The 27,199-nt window shown below is 48.0% G+C and overlaps 1 protein-coding gene across 3 annotated transcripts in view; it reads left to right on the forward strand.

Moving 5' to 3' along the window:
• Nucleotides 1-27,199, forward strand: part of Tmem131l (transmembrane 131 like) — a 155,268-nt gene that overhangs the window by 65,478 nt on the left and 62,591 nt on the right. For all 3 annotated transcript variants that reach the window (XM_004655955.2, XM_045131054.1, XM_045131053.1), the window contains exons 4-7: nt 14,629-14,697; nt 16,284-16,407; nt 17,489-17,605; nt 18,734-18,844. In XM_004655955.2, the coding sequence (XP_004656012.2) occupies nt 14,629-14,697; nt 16,284-16,407; nt 17,489-17,605; nt 18,734-18,844 (421 nt within the window). The remainder of the gene's footprint in view (nt 1-14,628; nt 14,698-16,283; nt 16,408-17,488; nt 17,606-18,733; nt 18,845-27,199) is intronic.

Raw genomic sequence — 27,199 nt, forward strand, 5'->3', positions numbered from 1 at the left:
TTCAGCAGGGTTATCAGTAATCATTGTGGAGCCATTGATCCAGTCAGTTCCTGTGGGGAACAGTGCCTCCCAGTGTACCTCCACCCCCAACCCTGGAGCTCTTGCATTCTTTCTACCCCCTCTTCTGCAATGCTCCCCAAGCCTTGGGGGGCTGCTTTGGTGTTGGACTCTTGGTGACCTCTCATTTTCTGTTTTGGTCAGTTTTGTGTCTACTCCCAGGAGGAGGTTCTCGGGCTGGCTGTGAGAATGGCACTGAGCGCCAGTGCACCGTTTCCGCTCTAAAGATTTCTGGGCCCTGGCAGGGGTGACAGAGATGACACTTGGCTTTCTCTTCTTTTCATTCTGACTGGTCTTGGGTCTCCGTGGTATTCCCCATCATCTGTGAAGGGCAGGTTCTCTAACCAAGAGACAGAGAGAGTGGCAGGGATCAAAGGGATTAAACACAGACTTTTAGAAGAATTTTGATGAAGCACAGCCTCTCCATTTAGCCGAAGAACTGTACAAGCTTCCCTCTATGGTCCATGACCTTTGAAGCCACAGGTACTGATGTTTTAGGTACTAGGCATGTATTTCCTTCTACTGAGCTGGCCTAATATCTAATCAGAGAGCCACTGATTATCCCCATAACCCGCCCCGTTGCGCATGTGCACGTCTTACCCGGCTGGCTGGGTTTGGAGGTTGCCAGATCCGCTGCTTATTTGCAGTGTTGGCGACTTTCCTCCCCAGCATCTCACATCGCGCTTTCCAGCTCTGCGACCGTAGGCAGCCGGGAGCTGACTTCCATCGCACTTCCAACTTGATTTCTCAATGTCCTGTGACCACAGCCCGTGCTGTGAAGAGTTTTGAAACAGGGTGAGCTCCATTAGAAGCAGGAGGGTCACGCAGTTTCCTGAATGAGGGGCAGATGGGCACGCGGATGGCTGGTTTGATGGGTGACCTCATGAGTGAATACTCATTTGCCAGGAGGCTGAGGGAGAAGAATGGTGTGAAGATGAGGAGCTCACAGGGGTTCTTCTTTGTTTTTTGTTTTGTTTTTGGTTTTTATTGAGGTGGGTTTCACTCTAGCCCAGGTTGATCTGGAATTAATTATGTAGTCTCAGGGTGGCCTCGAACTCATGGGTATCCTCCTACCTCTGCCCCCCCACCCCAGTGCTGGGATTAAAGGCGTGCATCACCACGCCCAGCTGTGTTTTTTTTTTTCTTTTAAGAGGGGAGGGACTGTTTAGGAGCTTCATGGTTTTCAAGATTCCACTACAGAGGGGGTTTACCTTTTTACATTTTCTGGGATTTAATGGATTAATTCTGTCAGCGCTGCCAACATGTAGCAGCATTATTATTAGGGAATAAATGTGAAGACTTCTGTCTCGCTAACGGAAGAACGCACTTCAGAAGTTTCACTGAGTCCGGAGCACAAGTTGAGTTGCTTGTAATCAGAGTTAAAAGTGCCCCTGAGATACTTTCAGCCAGTCTTGAAGAAGTAGATGATGTTGTTGAATAAAGTCGTTAGTATTTTTTTTTTTTGATCTTTGCTTATGGTTAAAGGAAGAACACACTGGAAATTATTTAAAATGTGGACATACTTCTGAGATTCCAAATAATCAAGGGATTATTTGGAAACTAGTGAAGCAAGGGTAATTGAGTAGCAGTGAGTTCCCAGAGTTCCCAGGCCAGGTGGCCGGTGGATCACAGGTCAGGCTGGGCTTTCCCACCTCCCCCAGCCGCCCCAAGGCCCATCCTGACTGCCGTCAGCCTCGCTTCCTCTTCTCGGCTGGCTTCTGTGTTCTCTGGTTTAGCCGGGTCTGCTAGGTAGAAACGGATGATCCCCGGGATGGAGTCCTTGCAGCAGCAGGGGCTGTCTGTCAAGTGGGTCTCCACCGAGGAGCAGGACCTTCTCTGCAGCTGCCAGGCATTGGGGATTAAACAGAATGGTTTTGCATTGGCATAATAGGCAGGAATGAACTGCTGTTTACAAAGTACTGCGTAAGCAAAAGAAATGTGAGCCGTGATCACTAGGTCATTTGCATATGCAATTTCATTATGTGCAAGAGGCGCTTTTGTGTGTGGGGGGGGGGTGGGGGAGAAAAGCGGAGAGTGAGCTTGTAGGGTTCATGTGTGGAAAGATACTTCTGCAGAAATGGCCCTTCCTCTCCCACACCGGATCCTGACAGGGTGATGGGATTGCGAGGTGGAATGACTACCCACTGTCGGTTCTGGTTTTTTTTTTTTTTTTTAACACAGCTTTACTGAAGTATAAGCCACAGTACAATTTAATGTTATTTTTTTGTTTATATTTCAAGCATATTTTTAGGGTTGTGTAGCCGTTATTACAATCTAATTTTAGAACAGTTTTGTTCCTCCTAAGAGGAGCCATTGGTTCTTTTCTAAAGAATACAGTGTGCACTTAAATAAAATTCTTTTCTTTTTGTTTTTGTTTTTGTTTTCCAAAGTAGGGTCTCACTCTAGCCTAGGCTGACCTTGAATTCACTCTATTCTTAGGGTGGCCTTGAGCTCAGTGATCCTGGTATCTGTGCCTCCGAGTGTTGGGATTAAAGGCATGTGCCACTAAGCCTGACAAAAGTTCTTTTTGACAGTTCTGGGAATCAACCCACACCACAGCCTTATGCATGCTGTGAAAGTGGTCTATCACTGAGCTACACACCAGTCCTATTTATAATTTTTTCGTTTATTCTTCATTTGTTTGGTAATTTATTTATTTTTGTGAAAATACATATCTTCTTGGGGCTTTTGAAAACTCATCCTGCTTTCCAGCATTTGTTTTCATTTGATCTATTCCAGTGTTACAAAGGTTTCTTGTCTTGTTGACTTTGGACCCAACTTCATCAATTACACTGCCGTTACTTGGGTTCATCTGTCTAACCCTAACACCGAGCTGAGGTGTTTTCGGCTGTGCGTGAGTCCACTCACGGGGCTTAACCATTAAAAGGAGCTTGTTGGCTCTGGTCACTTGGGAGAGGCAGAGGCATTGGCTCCAGGCATCAGTAGATTCAAGGCCTCTCTGTTGCTTAGTTCTTTCTTCCTTTCCTTTCCTTTCCTTTCCTTTCCTTTCCTTTCCTTTCCTTTCCTTTCCCTTTCCCTTTCCCTTTCCCTTTCCCTTTCCCTTTCCCTTTCCCTTTCCCTTTCCCTTTCCCTTTCCCTTTCCCTTTCCCTTTCCCTTTCCCTTTCCCTTTCCCTTTCCCTTTCCCTCTTTCTTTCTTTCTTTCTTTCTTTCTTTCTTTCTTTCTTTCTTTCTTTCTTTCTTTCTCTCTCTCTCTCTCTCTCTCTCTCTCTCTCTCTCTCTCTCTCTCTCTTTCTCTCCTTCCTTCCTTCCCTTCCTTCCTTCCTTCCTTCCTTCCTTCCTTCCTTCCTTCCTTCCTTCCTTCCTTCCTTCCTTCTTTCTTTCTTTCCCGAAGTAGGGTCTCACTGTAGCGCAGGTTGACCTGGAATTCACTCTGTAGTCTCAGGGTGGCCTTGAACTCACAGCCATCCTTCTACCTCTGCCTCCTGAGTGCTGGGATTAAAGATGTGTGCCACCACGCCCAGTAAGCAAGCACCTTTAACTGCTGAACTGTTTTTATCCCACGTTGCCACTGTGATGTTCAGCCTGGATGGTGAGCTCTCCTTTGGAATTGGTGGCCATTGACCTTAGCACAGGAGGGAAAACTCACATGGCCACCAGCTGCTGTTTGGTTTCCCCAGCTGCTTGGTTGCCATTGCCTGTGTACAGGGCGCGCCTCTGCTTTGTGTAGGGATAGAGAAAACTGGAGAGGAGACAGGCTCCCAAGGAGACCCTGCTGCTGGTGGGGGTAGACCTGGCTGTGGGAGGGGGCCGATGGAATAGAGCAGAGGGGCCCTGGTTCCTGGGCTTGGCTGCGATGCTGGGCCTTTCTTTCTTTTACACCATCTTCAGCAATTACACTCTAGCACCTCAAGGCTTTGAAAGAAAAAAATTACAATTTAAAAGGAAAACTCTTGGTGCACAATTTGCATATGACTGGGGTCTGTATAATTAAGAACAATTAAATTCCCTGGCTGCATTGAAAGGGAGGCCCCTTCTACTGTTACTGGGTCCCTGTGGAGCACAGCCTGTGGCTGTCAGCTCCCAGCAATTCAGTTGGCAGAATATTGCTCCCTTCCCCGACCACATTTGTAGTAAGTGGATTCTGAAGCAGGCCCTTTTAAGCCCCTCCCCATTAATTTCAGTCGCATCCCTGGAAATCAATATAAGTCTGTCCTTTTGAGGCAGGTGAAGAAACAGGGCTCCCCAAAGTAAACAAAAAGTGACAGGAATGTGCTGGAATGTGGTCCGTTCTTATTTTTTCCCTGCAAGGGTCCTCTGAGTATCCATCCACTTTGCCAGAAAGATTATTCCCTTTCCTGGAAATCTGGCTGCGGTGCCTGGACACCTGGTGTGTGGGGGGACTGACTGGCAAGCCCAATCCCCACCCATTAACCTCCCATAAAAGACCCCAATTAGAGATGCCAGGTGGGCTTTCCCACTTATGGGCCCCCCCTCCTGATTTAATAAAACCTTTTTAAGCTTCACACTCAGCGGTCTGTGGATTCCACTCACTGAAATTCATAAGACATGAACCTGGAAGCCCCCGGAAGGAAGTTTTCTGTGACTGAATATCCAGTGCCCAAACTCGCGAGTTCTAGACCAAACAGGAGCTGCTCCATCACTCTCAAAGTCACTCCAAATTCCCATATCGCTATTCTGTCTTTCTGTCTTCTGACGTTGGAGTGGATAGTTGTTTCTGTCTCTGCCCACCTTCAGCCAGGGGCCTGCCCCCTCTGCTCAGCCCGTGGCAAAGCTTTTCACAGCCATAGTTCCATTGATTCATTCCCCTGGATTGAGGGTTCTTAGCTTAATTCATATGCCAGTGGAGACTGAAATTCTGGTCACAAGAGCTTTTATTGACTTTTATGTCCATCTTTCTAGTGAGCCCCACCTTGTGGGTCTATTCTTGGCTGGAAATTTAGGAAAGTTCTTTCCTTCCCTGTTGTGTTGTGTCCCAGACTGCCTTTCTCCCAAGTCTGCCAAGGAAGCAAGCCACAGTTGTTTATCTTCTAATTTACAAGACCTCAAAGTGGGATGTAGTGTTGAACAACCCAAATAGTGCTGAGACGCAGCTGTTTACTGTTGTAAGCTTCCTGCCACCCAACGCAGGGGAAGGACATAATAGTGAGGTTCTGAGAAGTCATTAAAAAATAGAATCACGAGCTGGAGGGATGGCTTAGCTCTTAAGGCGCTTGCCTGCAAAGCCAAAGGACCCACATTAGCCAGATGCACAAGGGGGCATATGCGTATGGAGTTTGTTTGCAGTGGCTGGAGGCTCTGGTGTGCCCATTCTCTGTCCCCCCCATTCTCTGTCAAATAAATAATAATAAAATATTTTAAAAAATAGAATCACGGGGCTGGAGAGATGACCCTGCAGTTAAGGCACTTGCCTGCAGAGTCTGACCACTTGGGTTTGTTTGCCCAGTACCAAAAATGCAAAAGTGGTGCATGCATCTGGAGTTTGTTTGCAGTGGCTGGAGGCCCGGGTGTGCTCATTCTCTCAGTCCCTCTTCTTTCTAACTCTCTCCGCTTGAAAATAAATAAATAAAAAGTATTTTGAAATAACAGAGTATGAGGGTGGGTAGACGGCTCTCTGGTTCAAGGCGCTGGCTGCACAAGCCTGTCCACCAGAATTCAGATCCCTGGCACCATAAAGCTAGAGGCTAATGTGGCGCATGTGTCTGTAATCCTAACACTTCCGGAGGCAGAGCCAGGTGAATCCTTCATTTTGGGGGAGGGGCGGCCTTAGTCAGGTGGAAAACTCCAGGAGGAAGGAGAGGACCAGTACCCACGACAACGCCGACCTTCACCCTCCGGAAGTGACTCTACAGCATGCCTGTACAACACATACACCTACATCATCACACACACACACACACACACACACACACACACACACGGGATCTTATTGACAAGAGCCCTTGTAGGACATTGTTATGTACAAACAGGGGACTTACCTCTCAGCACCTCTCCTGTCAAGACTGGTCTTCTGCTTACAGCTCCCTGAGGTTTCTCACAGAGACCCTTTTGTATTGGGGTGCTCGGGGTCCAGGAAAGTCCTTGAACCCCAAACCCTAGGTTTGCTTCTAACTTTAATTAAATAATTGAATATGAAAGACTGAGAAGGATCATTATTAAATTATTATATTTATCGAGGGAAGTACAGAACCAAGGAAAGGCACCCACGTGGCTAGAGATCCCACGGGGAGGGCCTGGGAAAAGCCATGGGAAAGAAAAGAGAGCAAAGAAAGTTCAGGCAGCTCCTGCCAGGTGGGGTGATGGAGAGGTTAAAGAACCCATGTGGAGAGCTGGGCGTGGTGGCACATGCATTTGGGGAGGCAGAGGTAGGAGGATCGCTGTGAGTTCAAGGCCACCCTGAGACTACAGTTAATTCCAGGTCAGCCTGGGCCAAAATGAGACCCTACCTTGAAAACCCAAAAAAGAGCCCATATGGAGAGTAAGGGTTAGCCCCCACCCCCCCCAAGGCTCAACCCAGCTGGGTCTGGGCCAGGCTTGCCACATTCAGAAGAGGCTAGCCACATTCTGGGATCTGAACTTGACTGACTGCAGTGTTTAAATCAAGGAGTGTTTATAAAGTGTGCAGTGCGGAGGGATTAAATGTGTAAATGTAGTGGGCCCATGTAAAGTTCTTTGACTTGCAAACGCGGTGTCTTCTGGATGTGGAGTCCTGATAGTGGGGGTGGAGAGGAAGAGACAGTCTTGGGTGAAATACTAAGTCCTTGAGGCCCCTCAGTCATTGCCAGTTGTATATGGAGTTAGGAAGCAGGAGTTATGGAGGAAGGGACTTTATTGAAGCTTACTGATGGAGGGGAAGTTCCACAATGGCAGAAGCAGCCGGTCCTCCTTCACAGGGCCAGGCAGAGAGACGTCCCAACAACATCATCAACAAGCACACCCAGTAACTCTCAGCACCTTGCATATCTTAGACTGGCATTCAGTGACACCCCCTGGTGACACCTCCTCTAGCCAGGCAGCTGGAGAACTAAATTACAGGCTTTAATAAACTCCTGAATGTATTGGGGGACACCCATTCAAACCACCGCACTCCCTCAGTGGAGCAGAAACCCCACCCTGTAGACCAGTGGGAGCTGTGCGCAATGTTGAACGTGACCTTGGCTTCCGCCTGGAGGCTCCTGCCGCTGTCCGTTCAGAGGGGCCTACGTCCCAGAGACACGGGCAGGGGACGTGAGTTGGTCAAACTACAGAAACCTATTCTGGCTGCGTTAAGCAGGAAAGAAATTTATTGAAAAGATACTGGCAGCTGACAGACTCTCTAGGAAGAAAGAAGAACGAGGCTCGGGAAACTAACACACACAAACTGGGAATGAATAGCTAGAATGGTCGCCAAAAGGAACTGCTGGGGACACTGTCTCCCTGGCCACTGGCCCACCTGCGGCACTGGGCTGGTTGTGTGTCCCCCCCCCCCCCCCGGTCCTTTGCTCTGTTCTTGTCCCATCGGAGCTGGTAGAACCCACGAGTGGCTGTTGTAAAGTCTCAAAGAGGCAGAGCGAGAAGTCCGCAGATGCTCACCACACACCAGCATGACAGGTCCTGGGCAGGAACCTGCGCGCCTAGGGGCGGACCCATGCAGTGGGCAGAGCTCAGCAAATTGAGGAGGAGCTTAGAGCTGGCCCGAGAAGAGGGACCTTCCGGGAGGGGGCCAGAAGGAGCAAGAAGGAGGAAAAGCAGGACAGTTTCCTAGAAACCCAGAAAGGGCAGTTTCAAGACTGGAGCCTGTGGAAAGATTAAGTCAACTCCATCCACAGCTTAGGCCCCTCGATGACCTCTGCAGGGAGAGCCTGTGAGCCCGGAGTGCTGCCGAAGCAGGCCTGGGGTTCAGTCAGGCCGCTCACAGGCGAGGGCTTTGCCAAACCCCGAGTCATGTCCTCACCTGTGAAAATGGGACAGTGTGTTTGTTAGTCAGCCTTCTGTTACTGTAGCAAATGCTTGAGGTTGCCCACGTATAAATGAAATAGGTTTCTTTTGCTCTCAGTTGCAGAGGCTCTGCCTTTGATCAGCGCACCACTCGTAGGCCTCTGGCGAGGCTGGGGATGGTGGGGAGCATGTGGCAGACAAACTGTTCACTTCGTGGCCACGACCATGAGGAGAAAGAGAGGGGCCAGGGTCCTACAGGAACCTTCAAGGACATACTTCAGTGACCCAAAGACCTCTGAAGGTTCCACCTCCTCCGGTGGCAGCAGCCTGTGAACTCAGCCGCTCACAGAGGGCACTTGGAGGACACCGGAGATTCCAGCTCCAGCCAATGATGACGGTTTCCACACAGGGCTGTTAGGGTTGCGTGGGGTGACGTGCTGGGCACAGAAGTTGATGCATCAAACATGCTAAATAAATGTAGTTATCACCGATCATCATCTCAGCTTGAAATAAGGGAAAGTTGGCGTGTGTGTGGGTGGGTGGGGGGGTGTTCCCCAGGCAATTGGGGATCTCTACATATAGATCCATGGAGGGCAGATGTTAAAAATCTCAGAGAGGTCAGGAATAGGGGTTGGGATGCAGAAGGCTCTGGGGTAGTGTTTGAGGGGAGCAGTCACCCTGTGAAGGTTAGGCGTCTGTAGTGGATCACCAGCAGCTGTGGGGACACAGTGAGGACGCTTGTCAGAGCCTTTGGAAGGCCTGGCCGTCAGCATGTGGGGCCGCCTTCAAACCCAGGCACCTTGCTGTCGGTGAAAGCGTGTCCCGCAGACTGTTGATGTTGCTCAAAGCGCTTACTCTTTGATCCCTGCTTTCAGTTTATTAATGCTCTGACCTTGTAGCCTGGATGTTTGTACAGCCCAATGTCTAAGAAAGTCACGTTCTGTCAAATGACACCTCCCACTGTTAGATTTTAACGTGGGGGAAAAATACTGGTTTCGGCCTCCAGTGTTAAGTGGTTCTTTGTGAGTACTGTAGTTAGTATACCAGGAAAGAATGACAGCTCTAACTTAAGTAGAAACACCTGTGACTTACCTGTTGTTTTTCCCTTCATCAATACATTTCTGGAAAGAAGTATTTTTTGTGCAGACCTACGTGGGGACCAGGGCTGCCACACACTCCATGTTCCTCAGCAGACTGTTTTCAGCCGTGGCACCTATGGGCTGGCCTGGAGGGGCGGGGGGTGGTGGTGTCTCACGTCCCCATTAGGCGGGGAGCTATTTATTCCTCAGTTGTTTGGAAAGAACAGGCCATGTTCTAAACAGGGCATGACCTCTAGAAAGTGGCTCACCCTTCCGGAGAAGAGTGCGAAGAGGCTCTCCCAGCGCTCGGAGCGTCTCCGCCTGCTTGGCCCCCTCCGGGTACAGCTGCCACGCAGGCTGTGGGCCACAGTCGTCTGCCTGTCCCCCCTTCTTCTCGCTCCCCTGCCCTTGCTCTCAGGCTGTTCTCATGTCCCCCATGCTTTTCTCAACCGTTGCACCTATGCTCACATGGCTGGCTGTGCTCGCTGCGGCCCCCGCCCCACGCCCATCGGCGATGCTGCTCACTGTGGCCAGTCCCCAATGGACTCTCCCCGAAAGCTTTGCGGAGCTGGGGAATGCAAGAGGCCCTGAGTTTGGTTCTAGTGCTCTGAAGAGGGGGCACAGGGGAAAGAGAGGAGAGCAGGGAGACCTTTGCTGTCCCTTCCTCTGCCAGCGAGGTTCCCCCTCTCCTCTAGGAGAGCTGTGAATTTGGCTTGTTAACATATGTGCACGTGACAGGTTATAACCCCAGGAGAGCGTGTTCCTCGGGCCTGTTAACATAACATATGTGATTTGTAGGTTGTAACCTCAGGAGAACAGGTTCCGTGGGGTAATGACCTGCCCCAGGGTAGCCAGGCCCTCTTTAGCTGCCAAGGGGTGATACGCTGGGACCAGAGTCACTGGCTCCGCTCGTTGATCCACAGAGCTGGAATGTTGTGTTTGCAGTGACATTTTTGGTCAAAACAGTTGGTTATAGTTAATTTAATTCTATATTAAGATGCAGGATGCTTTCTCTTTTTTAAGGCTCTATCTGATGTCAGCCCCCAGATCTGATTAGAAAGAAATCTGGGTGCCCACATGATTCCAGAGCTATCAGATTCATCCAGCATTACCTGCCCATTCTACAGAAGGGGAACTGAGTGCTGCGTCGTGGGGGACCCTGGCACAGCCCCCCGCTTGCACCCCATTGGGACACCTCCGTCCGTTGGTCAGCTCGCACGCTGAGCTCTAATGGCGGCTCTGTCTGTTCCTGTTGCTGTTCTTGTTAGATGGGTGTCATCCTCTGTGTAATGTGACCCAGTGACTTCACTTAACTATATGTCAGGCGTAACACAAACACATCTCATTTTATCCCACAACAGCTGCAAAGTGCTGGCGTCACCTGCTTTGATAGATAATAGGTCACAACTAATAGAAGTTCAGTGGTTGATCCACCTGTGACAGGAAGGTGACGGCCATGGGCCTGGGTTGTCAGGTCCCTGAAGCCAGAGCCACCCGTTCCCCAGCGGGCTAGGCTGTGTCGGTTCCCTAGATAGGCCATGCGGTGCCCGATCTTGATAGTGTCTGTGTGTCTGGCCACAGCAAGTGAAGGCATTGGTGCTGGCCTTTCGGAGTTACAGGGAATCCACTCGGTAGCAAACCTTCTCTCTGTCCTGTCAGGCAGGTGGCGATGGAGTCGTCACCGTTGGTATTAATTTAGCCGGCACAGGAAACAGGATGGGGGCCCAGGTAGATCCTAACTTTTCAAAAGAACATTTGGAGGGAGGACAGAAAGTAGAACAAGGAAGAGAATCAGCTAGAATTCTTCCTAGGGGTCGGGGTTCCTGGAGCTGGTTCTCTAATCACTCCCTTGTTTGCACCTTCAGGAAAAATGGGTCCTTGCAGAGAGACTTGCTGAAGGTCACAAAGTTTCTTGCTGCCTGTCTGCTTAACAGTTCAGATGCTCACAGCTGGACCAGCCTTTGGGGGGTGGGGCTACTTGATTGGAGGAGCAAAGAGGAGGCTTTTATTTTGGAAAGCTTTGTTGAGCCTGCGAAAATAGGCCATGTTACCTTAAAGAGCTTCTCCAGTTAAACACTGCGGATTAGAGAGCTTTCAGAATGTCACCTGGGGCTGGAGAGATGGGTTGGCAGCTAGGGCACTTGTCTGCAAAGCCGAAGGACCTGTGTTCGACTCTCCAGGTCCCACGCAAGGTCACGCATGCGCACAAGATGGTGCACGTGTCTGGAGTTGGATTGCGATGGCTAGAGGTCCTGGCATGCCAATTCTCTCTTTCCCCCATTTAAAAAAAATACAGAAAAGAAGACAAAAATGTCATCTGGCAGTTAACAGTTCATCTATCTATCTATCATCAATCCAAAATGTTTCAAATACTTTACTTTGTTTCTAACTGGCACTGTCACACATGTACACGGTGCATTTTGATCTCACTCGCCGCTCGTCCTCTCCTCTCCCTCCGCCCAACCCTTTCTTGTTCTCTTTACCTTCCTTCCTACTTCCATGCCTTCTCTGGGAGGTGTCCCATGTACTTTGACACGCTGCTTAGTGTGACCTCAGTATTGAGTTCAAGCCCCTAGTCAGAGATTTTTGGCCAGATTTATGGTACTAGGCATGAAGTCCTTCCTGTGGAGTGGGCCTCTTACCTTGTCGAGAGCGGTTGGATAATCTCATAATTTCATGCCACTATTTGTATCAGTGGGCATGACTTGCACTAGAATCTTTTTTTAACACCAGATGCACGGGTCACCATGTGCATCTGGCTTACATGGGTCCTGGAGAATCAAGCCTGGGTTCTTAGCCTTCGCAGGCAAGCACCTTAACCACTAAACCATTTCTCCAGCCCTCAATCTAGTTTTTTTTTTTTATTTTTAAATATATATTTTAATTTTTTGTTGTTAATTCTTATTTATTCATTTGAGAGTGGCAGACAGAGAGAAAAAGAGGCAGATAGATAGAGAGAAAATGGGCGCGCCAAATGAGCATTGCTCCCAGCCACTGCAAATGAACTCTAGACACATGTGCCACCTTGTGCATCTGGCTTATGTGGGTCCTGGGGAATTGAGCCTTGAACCGAGATCCTTAGGCTTCACAGGCAAGCACTTAACTGCCAAGCCATCCCTCTAGTCCCTATTTTTAAATATTTTATTTTAATATATTTACTTGAGAGAGACAGAGTCAGGCAGAAGGAGAGAGCGAATAGGCACACCAAAGCCTCAAGCCACTGTTAATGAACTCAAGACAATGCACCGTCTTGTGCATCTGGCTAACGTGGGTTCTGGGGAATCGAACCTAGGTCCTTTGGCTTTGCAGGCAAATGCCTTAACTACTAAGCCATCTAGGGTCTCGCTGTAGCCCAGGCTGACCTGGAATTCACTCTGTAGTCTCCAGCTGTCCTTGAACTCACAGCAGTCCTCCTACCTCTGCCTTTACAGTGCTGGGATCAAAAGGCATGCGCACCATGCCCAACTTAGAATTTTTAATTAATAACCCATGGCCCCTGTGAGCAACTTTATCCACCCATGCAGGGGATATTTTGCTTAAATACTTTTGAATTTTTAAATTTATTTTTAAAATATTTGTTATTATTTTTTTTTATTTGCAGAGAGAGAGGGAGGGAGGGAGGCAATAAGAATGAATGGGTGTGCTAACCCATTCAAACAAACTCCAGATGCATGCATCACTTTATGCGTCTAGTTTTATGTGGGTACTGGCGGATTGAACCAGGGTCACTGGGCTTTGCAGGCGAGTGCCTTAATTGATAAGCCATCTCTCCAGCCTGTGATTGTTTTTTTAAAGTATTTATTTGCAAGAAGGGAGGGAGCAGAGTTTGGACATGCCAGGGTCTCTTCTTGGTGCACGCAGCTTCAGATGCATGCACTGCTTTGTTCATCTGGCTTTACGTGGGCACCGGGGAATCGCACCTGGGCCGGCGGGCATCGCCAGCAAGCACTAACCACTGAGCATTGCCCCAGCCCCGGCTTTGAGTTTTCTTAATTTATATTTTGAATTTGCTTATCAAATAGTAGGCTTCCATGTGGCTTATTCATACATCCTTAGTTTTGGTTCCTTTTCCCACCGCCAGCTTCTCTTCCTCCCCTGACACCTATTTCTTTTTTTTTTTTCTAAAATTTATTTATTTATTTATTTGAGAGCGACAGACACGGAGAGAAAGACAGATAGAGGAAGAGAGAGAGAATGGGCGTGCCAGGGCTTCCAGCCTCTGCAAACGAACTCCAGACACATGCGCTCCCTTGTGCATCTGGCTAACGTGGGACCTGGGGAACCGAGCCTCGAACCGGGGTCCTTAGGCTTCACAGGCAAGCGCTTAACCGCTAAGCCATCTCTCCAGCCCCCCTGACACCTATTTCTGCTTAACCCTTTCCCTGCCAGTGTTACCCTTTACTTTCATGGGCCACAAGTTGTGTCCCTACTTCCTGCTCCTGCCACACCGGTATAGCTTCTGACCTGTGCAGACACTCATTCCGACTTATTTTGAGGCTAGGCTCTACATATGAGAGAGAACGTGCGGCGTTTGTGTTTCTGAGCCTGGGTTATTTCATTCAGTTTCATCCATTCTCCTGCAGATTTCTTCATTTCATTTTTTTAATAACTGAATAAAATACATTTGTACGTTTTATTAGGTGTGACATTTTTCATTTGCATGCTTTCTGAGTGGGTGTTCTGGTGTGTTTTTCTGCTCTATTGACTTGTAGCCTTTGGTCCTGAAGGGAATGAGATCATAGTTGTGATGAACAGATACCGGAAAGGGGACTTGCCATGTGAGATCATGTGACTGCTCTTTTCAAAAGTCCAAGTCGTGTGTGGTGGATCACACCTGTAATTCCTGCACTCAGTAGGCTGAGGCAGGAGGATTGCCATGAATTTGAGGCCAGCCTGAGCTGCATTGTATGTTCCAGGCCAGCAGGGGCTACAGAGTACGATTCTATCTCAGAAGCCAAAGAATAAGTAAAACTCTGGTCTGGTAGCGGTGGTGCCAGCCTTCGGGAGTAGTCCTGGCCATGCCATGCCAGCCTTTCCTGCTCACTGGTCCTCACACTATTTAGATCCACCCTACATGTATGCCATTTTCTGTTTTGCGTTACACGGAAGTATCCATGTTACCTGAATTCACACACATACAGAATCCCAATAATTAAGTCCATCTCCATCTCTGTGTGAGTGATTTTTGTTGTTGTTGTTGTTGTTTTCTGTTTTTTGTTTTCCGATATAGGGTCTCACTCTAGCCCAGGCTGACCTGGAATTCACTCTGTAGTCTCAGGGTGGCCTTGAACTCACGATGATCCTCCTACTGCTGCCTCCCCAGTGCTGGGATTAAAGGCGTGCACCACCATGCCCGGCTGGTCACTTGATTTGATTGGAAGTTATGCTAACCACAATTTAGGAGTTTTATAAATTTTTGCAATCACTGAACTATACTGGATTTTTGACAGTTCAGTTTCATAATTTAAAGTCTAGTTCAGTCACATCTATCAGAGTAAAATCGTATTTCATGCATCATTGACTTAAGTATATTTTAACTTGGCATCCAAATTTTAAACTAAAACAAAATTAATCTCTTTTTTCTTTTCTTTTTAGCTTCTCAGAGAAACTATTTAGTGGAAAAGGCTTACATTTTCAGCCATCAGTTCTAGATTTTGGAATACAGTAAGTATGTTTTCCTTACAGCTAAGCCTGCATTTAACTTTTATCTTATATGTTATACACACAATGTTAGATTTTAAGCATATTCATAGTTTGAAGAGATAGTGATTCTGGGACTTACTGAAGGAATAAATTCATGAAAAGTGTAAGAGTTCTTTTAGCCTGAGAGAGAGAGAGCGAGCGAGCGCATGTGCGAGCGAGCATGGGCAGGCAGGCTGGCCGAGATAGGGGGGGGGGGGGAAGAGAGGGAGGGAGGATATGTGCTTACTACTGGAGCCAAACCCAGATTCTCTCCTTAGCTTTTAATCAACTTGTACTGTTACTTACAGTGGTTAGAATTTAAGAAGTCAGTGTTAAGCTTCCCACTCCCCCCGTTCCCGGCTGAAACAAGTTGAATTATTTTATGATGGAAAAACTTTGAATATTGATGATTTTTGGATCCTTACAGGATAGATTCAGCTCCTCCATTTCCCCCCCTGCTCTGCCCGCAGGCTCGGGTTTGCTGTGTGTTACAGTTAGGGTGGGCCATGGACACTTAGTGGACAGCACTGGACACAGGGCTCAGGTTCGGAACCATGAAGTGAAGTGACCTCAGTCTCGCACGTGGCAACCCGGAGAGATGAAGGAAGAGGAGGGGAGGCTGTGGAGACAGGCAGGGTAGAGCTCCTGCTTGTAACGCACTTCACACCCTAAGGGTTTCTAAGCTCCCTGGATGAGGAACATGGTCACATTGAAAAACTGCTTTCAAGGCCCAACTGCTGGGATTACAGGTGTGCATGATCACGCCCAGCATGCTTTGAGCATCATGGTCAAGGATAAATCAAATGCTGGGATTAAAGGCATGCGCTACCACACCCAGCTTGTTTTTTTTTTTTTTTTCTCCTTTCTTTGTTTCTTTGTATCTTTCTTTGTATCTTTGTTTGTATGTTTGTTTGTTTGTTTGTTTCTTTCCTTCTTTCTTTCTTTCTTTCTTTCTTTCTTTCTTTCTTTCTTTCTTTCTTTCTTTCTTTCTTTCTTTCTTTCTTTCTTTCACCAAGCATTTAATGACCTAGAGGAACTGAAGTCTTTGATGTTGTTGTTGTTGTTGTTTTTGAATTCTTGTTAACACAAAAATCATTGGAGTGCTAGTATAGTTTGGCATAAGTCTCACAGAAAGAAAGATCTGTTTTTGTGGATTTATTTTTCTTTCTTTCTTTTGGACTATAATGGATTAAAGTTTATATTACCAACAGGATTTGATGATATTTTTAACTTTATAGTGAACACCAACAGTTTTCTGGGTTTAAAATGTTTGGGCAAGGGGTGTAGCTCAGGGATCAAATGAGTGTCTTGCTTTCATGATGCTATAGGTTCAATCCCTAGCATTAAAAAAATGGGTGCAAGCCGGGCGTGGTGGTGCATGCCTTTAATCCCAGCACTCGGGAGGCAGAGGTAGGAGGATCACCGTGAGTTCAAGGCCACCCTGAGACTACGTAGTGAGTTCCAAGTCAGCCTGGGCTAGAGTGAGACCCTACCTCGAGAAACAAAAAAGAAAGTGTGCGTTATGTGTATGTAGAGATGTTCATACATGTAATTTTCCCCCCTCCTAGGTTCCTGGGCCATCCAGTCGCGAAGCTTCTGTATGTGTACAACCCCAGCAGGGATAGCGAGGTGGTGGTGAGCTCGGTGTTCACAGCTGCCAGACACTTTCACGTGCCTCCTGTCCACTGCAGGGTGAGTGTCCAGGAAGCCGCGCTGCCGAGCGCGCTGCCAGGCTGCGGGTTTGAGCTTCCTGCGCCCCGCCTCCCCATTTTCTGCTGCACACTTTCCCTTCCGTGCGTTTATTTGAGCATGTACTTTCTTCATGGGTTCACCCCATCATCTTGGTGCAAAATGTTTAAAGAAACTGAGTAGTAATATTTGTGTATTTCATATTTTTTATGAGAGAGAGAGAGAGAGAGAGAATGAATTGGTGTGCCAGGGCTTCTAGCCACTGCATTTGAGCTCCAGGCACATACATCACCTTGTGCGTCTGTCTCACGTGGGATCTGGGGAATTGAACTTGGGTTCTTAGTCTTCCCAGGCGAGCCCCTTCAGTGCTAAGCCCCTAATGTTTGTATATGTAACCTAGCTTTATCATAATTAGAGAAAGTACCTTATTGATACTAAAATTGGGACAGACACTGAGGCATCTAGTAAGATCACAGAGGTTTACCGATGTGACCATAAGCTAGGATTCCTGTCCACATGGAAGGCTAGAGGGGAGAGGGTGGCCTCTTACAAAGTTAGCATACATCTTAATAACAGAGCTCCTAAGCTCAGCCTTCGGACTGTCAGCAGCTTCTAACTTAATGACGATAGTTGCTTAAAATTTTATTTTGCTTACTGGGTCTGTTTGGTACTATGAATTTCACAAAAATCCTGGGAGTAAGAAAATGTTGGCAGGAAAGCCCTTCTTCGACACTCTGATATTTTTATTACTAGTCAGCATATTTGTACACTGATCACCCTCTGTATTTAAACAGAGGCAGAGCTGTGTTAGACAAAGGTAGTTGCACACGTGGTTGTGAAGAATCAAAAGGTGGGAGAGCCATGACTAAGTCTGAGGTGAGGATTTGACAGTTGGCAGGATGCACTGAGATTGTTAGATGTTGCTCAGAGATGGCGGGGAGGGCCCAGGACTTTGAGATCTTGGTAAATTAAGGGTCATGAATATGCAGATGAATATGCAGATAGGACAGACATTGTCAACAGTTCTGTGGACTACAATTCTGGAAGGAGATTCTCACTGGTTGACTAGGTACTTTTCTTTCAGGTAATTCCAGCAATGGGGAAAACTTCCTTCAGAATTATCTTCTTACCTACGGAAGAGGGAAGCATCGAGAGCTCTTTATTTATTAACACCTCCTCACATGGAGTCCTTTCCTACCATGTGAGTAACTTGGCTGTTTGCTAAAGCCATCTGGTTGTTGGCTTAGAGGGGGACGCACGCACGCACACACTTCAGAGAGAAAGAGAAAGAAAGAGAAAGACATACATAGAGACTGGGACGCCAGGGCCTTGTGCCACTGCAGACTAATGCCAGATGCCTGCGCCACTTTGTGCATCCGTCTTAACATGGGTACTGGGGAGTTAAACACGGGGTGTCAGGCTTTGCAAGCAAGTGCCTTTAATTGCTGAACCATCTCTCCAGCCAGAGTTTGGATATTGTCTTAAGAGACGTTTAGAGAATTTTCCACGTGTTTTATGCTGTTAGGACGTCATATTTGTGATGTTAAACTCATTAGCTTGCACCCCCTGCTTCACGTGCATGACAGGCCACAGAGCTGTAACTCCTGGGTCTTAGAAGGTACTAGAATGAAGCACAGCCAGCTTTCTATAACGTACTATAGTACATTCCCACCTCGTACGCTGGTCAGAGAGGGAGGGCTATGTGCTGTTCTGACTGGTTGCTTATCACCCCTTGTCTCAGAAGGTTGTGGTCGGGAGACCCTGGCATGTGCTTAGAGCTTCGTTCCCAGGGAGCTTACCAGACATGTCCCTTTTCATATGGAAGTACTGGGAAATAGCAAATTGTGTCATTGATCACAAGGTTGTTTGGAATCGTAACCCAGGGCATCTTGACTCGGTTATGATTCCAAATAATTTGATTTTTCGAGGTAGGGTTTCACTCTAGTCCAGGCTGACCTGGAATTCACTCTGTAGTCTCAGGATGGCCTCATACTCACAGTGATCCTCCCACCTCTGCCTCCCAAGTGCTGGGATTAAAGGTGTGCGCTACCATACCCGGCTAGATTCCAAGTAATTTAAGTGACAAGTTTGGTCATTTTCGAACTGAAATCTTAACCAGATTCCATTAAACAAGCACACCTGTCCCACATCAGAAAAGGTGTCCATTTGTGATAAGATTTGTAGTGATGTGGAGCCTTCGACTTAAACGCAGTGCCCCTTGTGAGCTTTTTTTCCATAGGCAGAGATAAATGCAGTAAGTGGATAATAGGCGAGTGATCTGGGGAGGTTTGCTTTTCGCGGCAAGGAACGCGCATCTCGCTTCTTGCAGGTGTCCGGGATTGGCACACGCAGAGTCTCCACCGAAGGATCTGCCCGGCAGCTGCCAGATGCCTACTTCCTGCTTCCGCAGGTCCGGAGCGTGCAGCTTTCACACCCCCAGGTCGGTGAAATGTTCCCTTCAAGCAAATATTGAAGCTCTATTATGCCTCTGGCAGAGCATATGCTTCCCTTTTTGCCTAGTCAGAGTCCTTTCTGTTACATTCCTGAAGTAAGGACTAGTAGATGTATGTAAAGGCTCGGTGGGTTCCACGTACTTCTTCTTCTGTTCCCAGAGCTGGGGATGGAACTCAGGGGCTCCTGTGTGCCAGACAAGCTCTCTAGCCTCGAGCGGCACTCCCAGTCTTGTACTTGTTAATGGCTGAGGAACGCAGTCTTGAGACTCTCTACTTAGCTCAATCCTGGGGCTGGCCATTGGCAATGGTTCTACTTTTCTTTTTTTCTCTCGAGACAGGGTCTCTCTCTAGCTCAGGCTGACCTGGACTTCACGATGTAGTCTCAGGGTGGCCTTGAACTCATGGCGATCCTCCTACCTCTGCCTCCCGAGTGCTGGGATTAAAGGTGTGCGCCACCATGCCCGGTGGTTCTGTTTTTTTCATTATTACCCCCATTGGGCTATATACTATAAGCTTCTTTATTTTTCTTTTGGATCTCCTGTTTCCTTGGGGCATAATGTCATAAAATGGAGCTACTCTGTAGTTATAGACTATGAACTGTTTATAGCGCTTGTTAAATCTTGCTTTTCAGGAAGATAGAACTTCCAGGGCCACCAATAATGACATGTCTCCAAAGATGTCTCACTCTCCTGGCTTATAGTTCTGCCTGAATGGGGCTTAGTGCAAAGAAACAACATTTTGATGCTTTAGTGGATAGGGAGAGCTAAAAGTTCTGTCAGTACACGTTTCTTTAAGGCTTATGGACTTGGGCATTTTGATTATTCATATTTTTTTATACCCGAGGATAGCTTTTGATATTGAAAAAAAATCCTTTTGAACCAGTATATTATATGGGTAAATTATTTGCCTACCCTTTTTTCCCCCTGATTTTTAAATAACATTGTTTACAATCTATGGTCAGTAATAGGAGCAACTGGGACATGATGCTAATAGTACAAAATTTCACTTCTGATCTCACACAGTGCTTCAGAAAACATTGCATGAAATTACCTTCCGGCCATGTATGTAAGGTACACATGAAGCATAACTAAGCTTCGTGTTTGAGCTTGGGTCTAGCTCTACGGCATGTCCATATGTATGTATGTGAATATGCCAAAATTAAAACAAACAGCCCAAACCTGGTACACTCCGACTCCTACACATTTAGAATAAGGGACGTTCAGCCTGTATTGGATTTTGTATATATAAGTCACTCTGTAAAATCCACCCGTTTAAAGATAATTACTTAGAGGGTTTCACTATAGCTGTGCAAGTACCACTATTTAATTTTAGAACCTTCTCATTGCTTCAGGCCCTGGTAACTGTTAATCTTTTGTTGTTGTTGTTGTTATTGTTTCTGTAGATTTGTCTGTTGCCTGTAGCTCACATGAAAGCAATGTATGGTTCCCCACGGGGGTGCCAGCCCCTTACTGCGGGGGTTTTAACTGGCATGAATGGAAGTTATTCCCACATACTCAGATATGACTGGACAGTTCTTCTCAAATACAATTTTAAAGTCAGAAATGTGTGTGCTTTCAAAGCTGGGGCTTGGGACAGCGTCCAAACTACAGATTTCGTTGCATGAGCAGGAAATTCTTATGTCTGGGAAGGTGTGTAATGACAGAGGGTTGGGAGCTACATAAGATTCTCAGGCTCGGCCATTCCTCATTCTTCCTGAAGTTATTTCCTAAGGACACAACTGGAAACTACGATCAGAGCTCCCTGGGCCCTCGAACCCTCGCAGCTTGGCACAGTACATTTCACATGTGGCAGGCGTGCGTGCAGTGGCTAGTCAGGTCCCTTACAGCAGCTAGATGGTGCAGAGGGCTGTGGCCAAACCCGGGGTCCGTCCCTTGTCGCTGTTTGTTTAACACGCTGGAGGGTCAGCGGCCTGGGCAGTGTCAGTACGGTTGGCAGCAAATCCTGGTTTAATGTTTTAAAATGTCACAGGTGGGTTTCTGGGAATATAAGCCAGAAAAAAAATCACTTGCATGAGGTCAGAAAGCCAGATGTACAGCGGCGCTGCTTACGCCGAGCAGCCTCTGGTTGGTACTGCGCCCACCTCGCCTCTGCAGAGCCCGGGCTGAGAGCGTAGCACACCTTCGGCCTGCTGGCGGATGTATTTGAGGATTTCCTGAGACCATTGCTTGACTCCCCCCCACCAAAAAAAAAAAAAACCATGTACTTAGGAACAATGGTCCAGTGAAACATGTCCATATTATTTGGTCTTTATTAAGTAGAAAGCAGTGTCAGTATCGCATTAATGTAGATCATTGGTTCTGCCCCCCGATGTAGTTTGAATGGATGTCTGCCAATAGATTCGGGAGTTTTATTCAAGCTTGTAACTTGGAGTCCCTGTGGCTGGATCCTAGGGGTCCAGCCCTAAGGTGTGGAGTGAGACCTGGAATTCCAGACTGAAGACACGCAGAGTGCTTGAGCCCTGCCTGGGTTCCTGGAGCAGCTGGTGGTCATTCTCTCTGTGGGCTCCCGTGCCTTTGTGGAACTTTCCCTAAGTCTGTAAGCGTCAGTAAATCCTCTGGTTTGGAGGTTCATCCCAGCAATGTGAAACTGACTGTGACACACTCACTCCCCTTTGCTTTTCTTGAGACAGAGTCTCCTATTGGGGATTTAGTTTAGGTTGGCCTTGCTCTTGGTACAGTCTTCTCATTTCAGCCTCTCAGGTGCTGGGGTTCCAGGAGCGAGCCCCCGAGCCCGCCTTAGTCGGGCCCTCTTCATGTGAATCCCAGGTCGTTGCTCAGGTACTCTTCAGAGTGACAGCGTACTTTGCTCATCTCATGAGGCAGCAGTGACAGTAGAGTGTGAGCGGTTAGTCACACCAGGCCGGTTTTGAAGGTATGGGGTCATTTTGCTGCTTTCGTGTGCGCTTACTACCTCATTGTGTCTTTCACATCCTTTTTCGCTTGGTTCAACTGAATTAAATGGCTTACTTAGTCTTTTCAAGAGTGTGTTCCTGGATTGTCTGCTCTGGATTGCCTCCAGCCCTGTCTCCTGCCATAGGAGCTGCTGGGTTCGTGGGCGCTGATGGCCCCACCCACATTCACAGGGTGAAATTTGAACTTCAGCTATATTAAGAAGTGGGGCCTTTAAGAGGTGTCAAGGTCACGAGGGTTTGGGGCCCTCATGAATGGGGTTCATGCTCTTCATAAAGCTTGTTCACACCTCCTGTCACATGATGTCTAGAGGAAGCCCAAGCCCTCCCCAGACACTGCAATCTCCTGCTGCCTCCCGAGTGGAGAACAATAAAGACCTGTGTTTCCGAACTGCCCAGTGTGAGGCATCTTGTTATCGCAGAGCAAGTGAACTGAGGTGCGAAGCAGGAGCTGAGTGCCCTTTTCCTTTTTTTTTTTTTGTTCCTTATTTTATTTATTTAGTTGAGAGCGACGGGGGGGGGGGGTGCGGGGAGAGAGAATGGGTGCACCAGGGTCTCCAGCTACTGCAAACGAACTCCAGACACATGTGCCCCCTTCTGCATCTGGCTAATGTCGGTCTTGGGGAATCGAGCCTCAACTGGGGTCCTTAGGCTTCACAGGCAAGCGCTTGACTGCTAAACCATCTCTCCAGCCCTCTCTTCCTTTTTCATAAATTAAGTTTTACTTATTTGAGAGAGAGAGAAAGAAAGGAAGGAAGGGAGAGAGGGAGGGAGGAAGGAGCAGGAGAGAGAGAGAGAGAGAGAGAGAGCACGAGCGCGCGCGAGAGAGTTAGCGAGAGCAATGGAGAATTGGCACCAGGGCCTTCAGCCACTGCAGACAGACTCCATATACATGCACCATCTTGTGCATCTGGATTATGTGGGTCCTGGGGAATCGAACCTGGGTCCTTTTGCTTTGTAGGCAAATGCCTTAACCACTAAGCTGTATCTCCAGCCCCCCTTTTCCTTTTCAAACCCTTCCCTCTGGTCTTTCTGTTTCATTGCTTTGACCAGGAAGATGCTATGAACAATTGAGAAATCACTGTTTCCAAGGGTCTGGCTGGAATTGAGTTCCTCTTATTATTATTTATTTATTTATTTGTTTTTTTGAGGCAGGGCCTTGCTCTAGCCCAAACTGCAAGCTTGTCTGGAATTCACTATGTAGTCTCAGGCTGGCCTCGAACTCATGGGGATCCTCCTACCTCTGCCTCCTGAGTGCTGGGATTAAAGGAGTGTGTTCACACATCCGATAGCTTTGTTTTGAAAAATTTTAAAATATTTCTATGTATGCAAGCAGAGAAAGACAGAAGACAGACACACACAGAGAATGAGTGTGCCAGGACCTCCAGCTGCTGCAAAACTCTAGAGAGGCATGCGCCACTTTGTGCATATGTCTTAACATAGATATCAGGGAATCAAACCAGGATTTTTGATGACTGGACTTTGCAGGCAAGTGCCCTAACCACTGAGCAATCTGCGCGCGCGTGTGCGCGTGTGTGTGACAGGCTCACGCTTCAACATAAGCAGATGTGGGAGTGTGCGCGCACACGCGCCACAGCACTTGTGGAGATTCACCGTGTTTGAGGCCGGACCTCTCATTCCCATTGTTCACGGCTGGCCAGCTAGCTTCCAGGAAACCTCCCTCTCATTGCAGGGACGCTGGGATTGCTGTAATCTGGCTTTTATGCGGCTCCTAAGGATCCCAGTTCAGGGACTCATGTTTGACCAGCAAGCACTTTATCCACTGGCCATCTCAACAGTCTCTTCCCCCATAAGCTTTGATTGCACCCCAAATGCCCCGTTCCCTCCTCCAAGACCTATTTAAACACCAGCTCCCCTGGAACCTCTCCAGGTCTCCAGTCCAGGCTGTAGCCTGGTGCCCGTGGCACTGCATCTGCACTCGGCCGCAGCACTGGCATCGGTCGGTCTCCCCTGTCCTCTCCAGGGCACTCTCTGGGACGGGGTCTGCCCTTTTGTCAGTTTTCTAACCTCCGTGTCAACTTGGTGCATAGCACGCTGACAGCCCCAGAGCTGGGCTAGAGAGATGGCTCAGCAGTTCAAGGGTTGTTTGAAAAGCTTACGGCCTGGGTTCACTTCCCCAGCACTCTTGGAAAGCTTGTGGAGTCACAGCATCAAGGTCTCAAAGAAGCTGGAGCACAGGCACCTTGGGGTTGTCCTGATCGCCACATGCATGCTATTGCACGCGCATCCATGCACACACAAATAAATCTGTTTTTTAATAGATTTTGTTTGTTTGTTTGTTTTTTGAGGTACGGTCTCACTCTGGCCCATGCTGTCCTGGAAGTCACTATGTAGTCTCAGGGTGGCCTCGAACTCACCGCAATCCTCCTACCTCTGCCTCCGTACTGCTGGGATTAAAGGCGTGTTCCACCATGCCCGGCTATAAATCCTTGTTTTAAAGTTACAGATAGATGAGCCTGGGAATCTGAATTGAGATCCCAAACTGCGCACCTGCTGGTCACGACGTGCAGGATGTGCAGAATGTCACCTTCGCAGCTGACAGTTGAGCTGTCTGCAGATTTACCACCACAACAGGTGGCATTGTTCTAATTTTGGAAGCTGTAGGGTGGACTTAGAGTTTAAATTACTTGGTAGAGGTCAAGAGCAGAGCTAGGCTTGGCAGTGCCAGGTCAGTGTGCTTTAAATCTTCTGACCTGTAGTCAATGTCACAGTGATTTCACTGCTTATTGATTTAGTCCTGGTACAAGAATGACCAACGACAATAAACTGTCATTGAAGCTTTTTTTTTTTTTTTTTTTTGCTTGAGCTCTCAAGGTGGGATCTCGCTCTAGCCCAGGCTGACCTGGAATTTACTAGGTAGTCTCAGGGTGGCCTTGAATTCAGTGATCCTCCTAACCTGTGCCTCCCAGGTGCTGGGATTAAACATGTGTGCCACCATGCCCAGCTTGGAGCTTTTTTTTCTTTTTCTTTTTTGTTAATTAAGGTAAAAATGTAGAGGTAACTGAAAAGCTTAACAGTGTAGAGATTTGATAAATTGTGAATTACCATCCTAGCGGAATATTAAGTAGTTCTTTCAGATTGTAATTATGCTGCCTGTAGCAGACAGCTTCGAGTCGCAGGGGTGAACCTTCAAACCAGGAGCAGTTATGGGAGGAAGGGGATTTATTTGGAGCTTACAGATCCGGGGGAAGTTCCATTACAACAGAAGCAGCTGGCCCACCTTCACGGGTCCACGCAGAGAGCGAAAAGCCACCACCGTCACCAGCACGAGCAGGCCCGCTTCGGGAGCTCCTCAGTGGTGGAACTCAAGCAGTGCATGGAATTCTAACCCCCCCCCCCCACACCCTAGTTAGGTCTGGACCCTAGGATCCGTCCACAGTGACACCTCACCCAGCCAGGTGGCTGCAATCTAAATTACAAGCTTTAATAAGCTTTAATGGCTGTATTGGGGGATATCTAATCAGACTATCACAGTGCCCGAGCGGAAGTGTCTGGCAGGTGAATCATGCCCCGGCTAGAAGGTGCTCCGCTTGTGATGTCACCACGCGGTGGGACAGAGCGTGCGCCTCGCACTGGCGTGGCCTTGTGACAGCAACTCCGAGCTTTTATTTTTCCCTAAGCATTTTCTTCACTTCTTGGATGCAGGCTGTTGAAATGTGGACAAGTTCATTGATTTATTTGGGCAAAAATACCTTATCCCAGAGTCTGCCACGTGCCTTGCAGCCGTCGTTCATCTGAAAGACTAAACTGAACGTAAACAATTACTTTTGGAATATCTGTAAAATAATTGATTGTTTAAAGTGGGGAAATTGTGAATGAGAGGAAATTCATGGAATATAGTTCTACTAAGTAAGGGTGTGCGTATGTTTCCATATTAGTTGCTGTGTAAAGGAGAGATTTATATTTTCAAGATCCTCCACGATTATATAAGAAGGGTGAGTTTATAAAAAATGTGAGAAACCCAGAGAAGTGATAAGTAGGAGGGTAGAACTAGGGGTGGATTTGATCAGTTTACCCTGTGCATGTGTATGGAAGTAGCACTCTGAACCCACCGGGGTATGCAATTAATATGTTACGGAAAAAATGGGGCCTGGAGAGATGGCTTAGTGGTTAAGGCACTTGCCTGCAAAGCCTAAGAATCCAGGTTCGATTACCCGTACCCATGTAAGCCAGATGCACAAGGGGGCGCATGCCTCTGGAGCTCATTTGCAGTGGCTGGAGGCCCTGGTGCAGCCATTATCTCTCTATATATCTGCCTCTTTCCCACTCTCAAATAAGTAGATATATAAATGAGTAAAATTTTTTTTTTATTTTAAAGGAAGCCCTAGAACACAGCCACCCTTGCAAGGCTCACCATGGTTTTCTCATTGTCTTCTGTGGTATTTCTGACCTGTCGGTGGGTGAGAGGCTCTGTCCCCCAGCGTGGCTCATGCTGCTAGATGGTGTAAAGGAGACATGGTCTCTGCGCCTTCGGTGTGCGATCTGATACGTTGCCCCAAGTCATCTTAACCTTTCGAGCTGGCACAGCCTCTGCTTCTGGTGCTTGATGTCAAGCCCTCCTGCCTGCTTGTGGGGGACAGGTGTTGGGCCGAGCCCCTCCGAACCCTGCCCGCTTTGGAGGAGGGGGCCCGAGGAGTTGAGTTGTCTCCTGCTAGTGCCCGGTCCTCCTGACAGCTGTCAGCACACTGTGGCCCTTGGGAGGGAAGCACTAAAGTCTGAGTTGAGAACACGGGCCCTTTCCCACGCGCACGTTGGCAGAGAAGAAATGTGTGGCAGAAGCCTAATTAATAGCAGGCCTGCGGTGAGAGGGAGAGATGAGGGAACTGCCCAGGGCCACCGTGGTGGTCCCTGAGCCGTTGTCTTATACAGCCAGTTAAATGGAATCTGCGGCTTTCCAAGTGTGATAGCTGAGGGTTTCTATGAAGGTATAGGAGTGCTACGTGTCATTTGTTCTCTCTCTCTCTGGTTTTTTTTTTTTTCAAGGTAAAGTCTCACTCTTGTCCAGGCTGACCTAGAACTCATTCTGTAGTCCCAGACTGGCCTCGAACTCACGGCTCTCCCCCTACCTCTGCCTTGTGAGTGCGTGCTGAGATTAAAGGTGTGCCCCACCACCACACCGGGCCTTGTTTGGTCTCTCAGCACGTTTATACAGCAGAGCCTTGTTCTCCTGTAGAGCTGAGGTAAGAGCAAGTTACCATCTCCCTGTCAATGACCTCAGGAGCCACTGAAAGGCAGCTCAAAACTGAAGGAAGAAGGAAAAAGTCCTCCTACCCCAGTAGATCGTACCCTCCCTCCCCTGCAGCACCTCCCTGTGGCTCACTAAGACCACCCCCACCCCAGTGCTTGGGAGAGCTGGGGACAGGGCACCCTGGCTACACTCCTTGGGTTCCGA

This window comes from Jaculus jaculus, chromosome 12 (assembly GCF_020740685.1).
Source record: "Jaculus jaculus isolate mJacJac1 chromosome 12, mJacJac1.mat.Y.cur, whole genome shotgun sequence".
NCBI lineage: Eukaryota > Metazoa > Chordata > Mammalia > Rodentia > Dipodidae > Jaculus > Jaculus jaculus.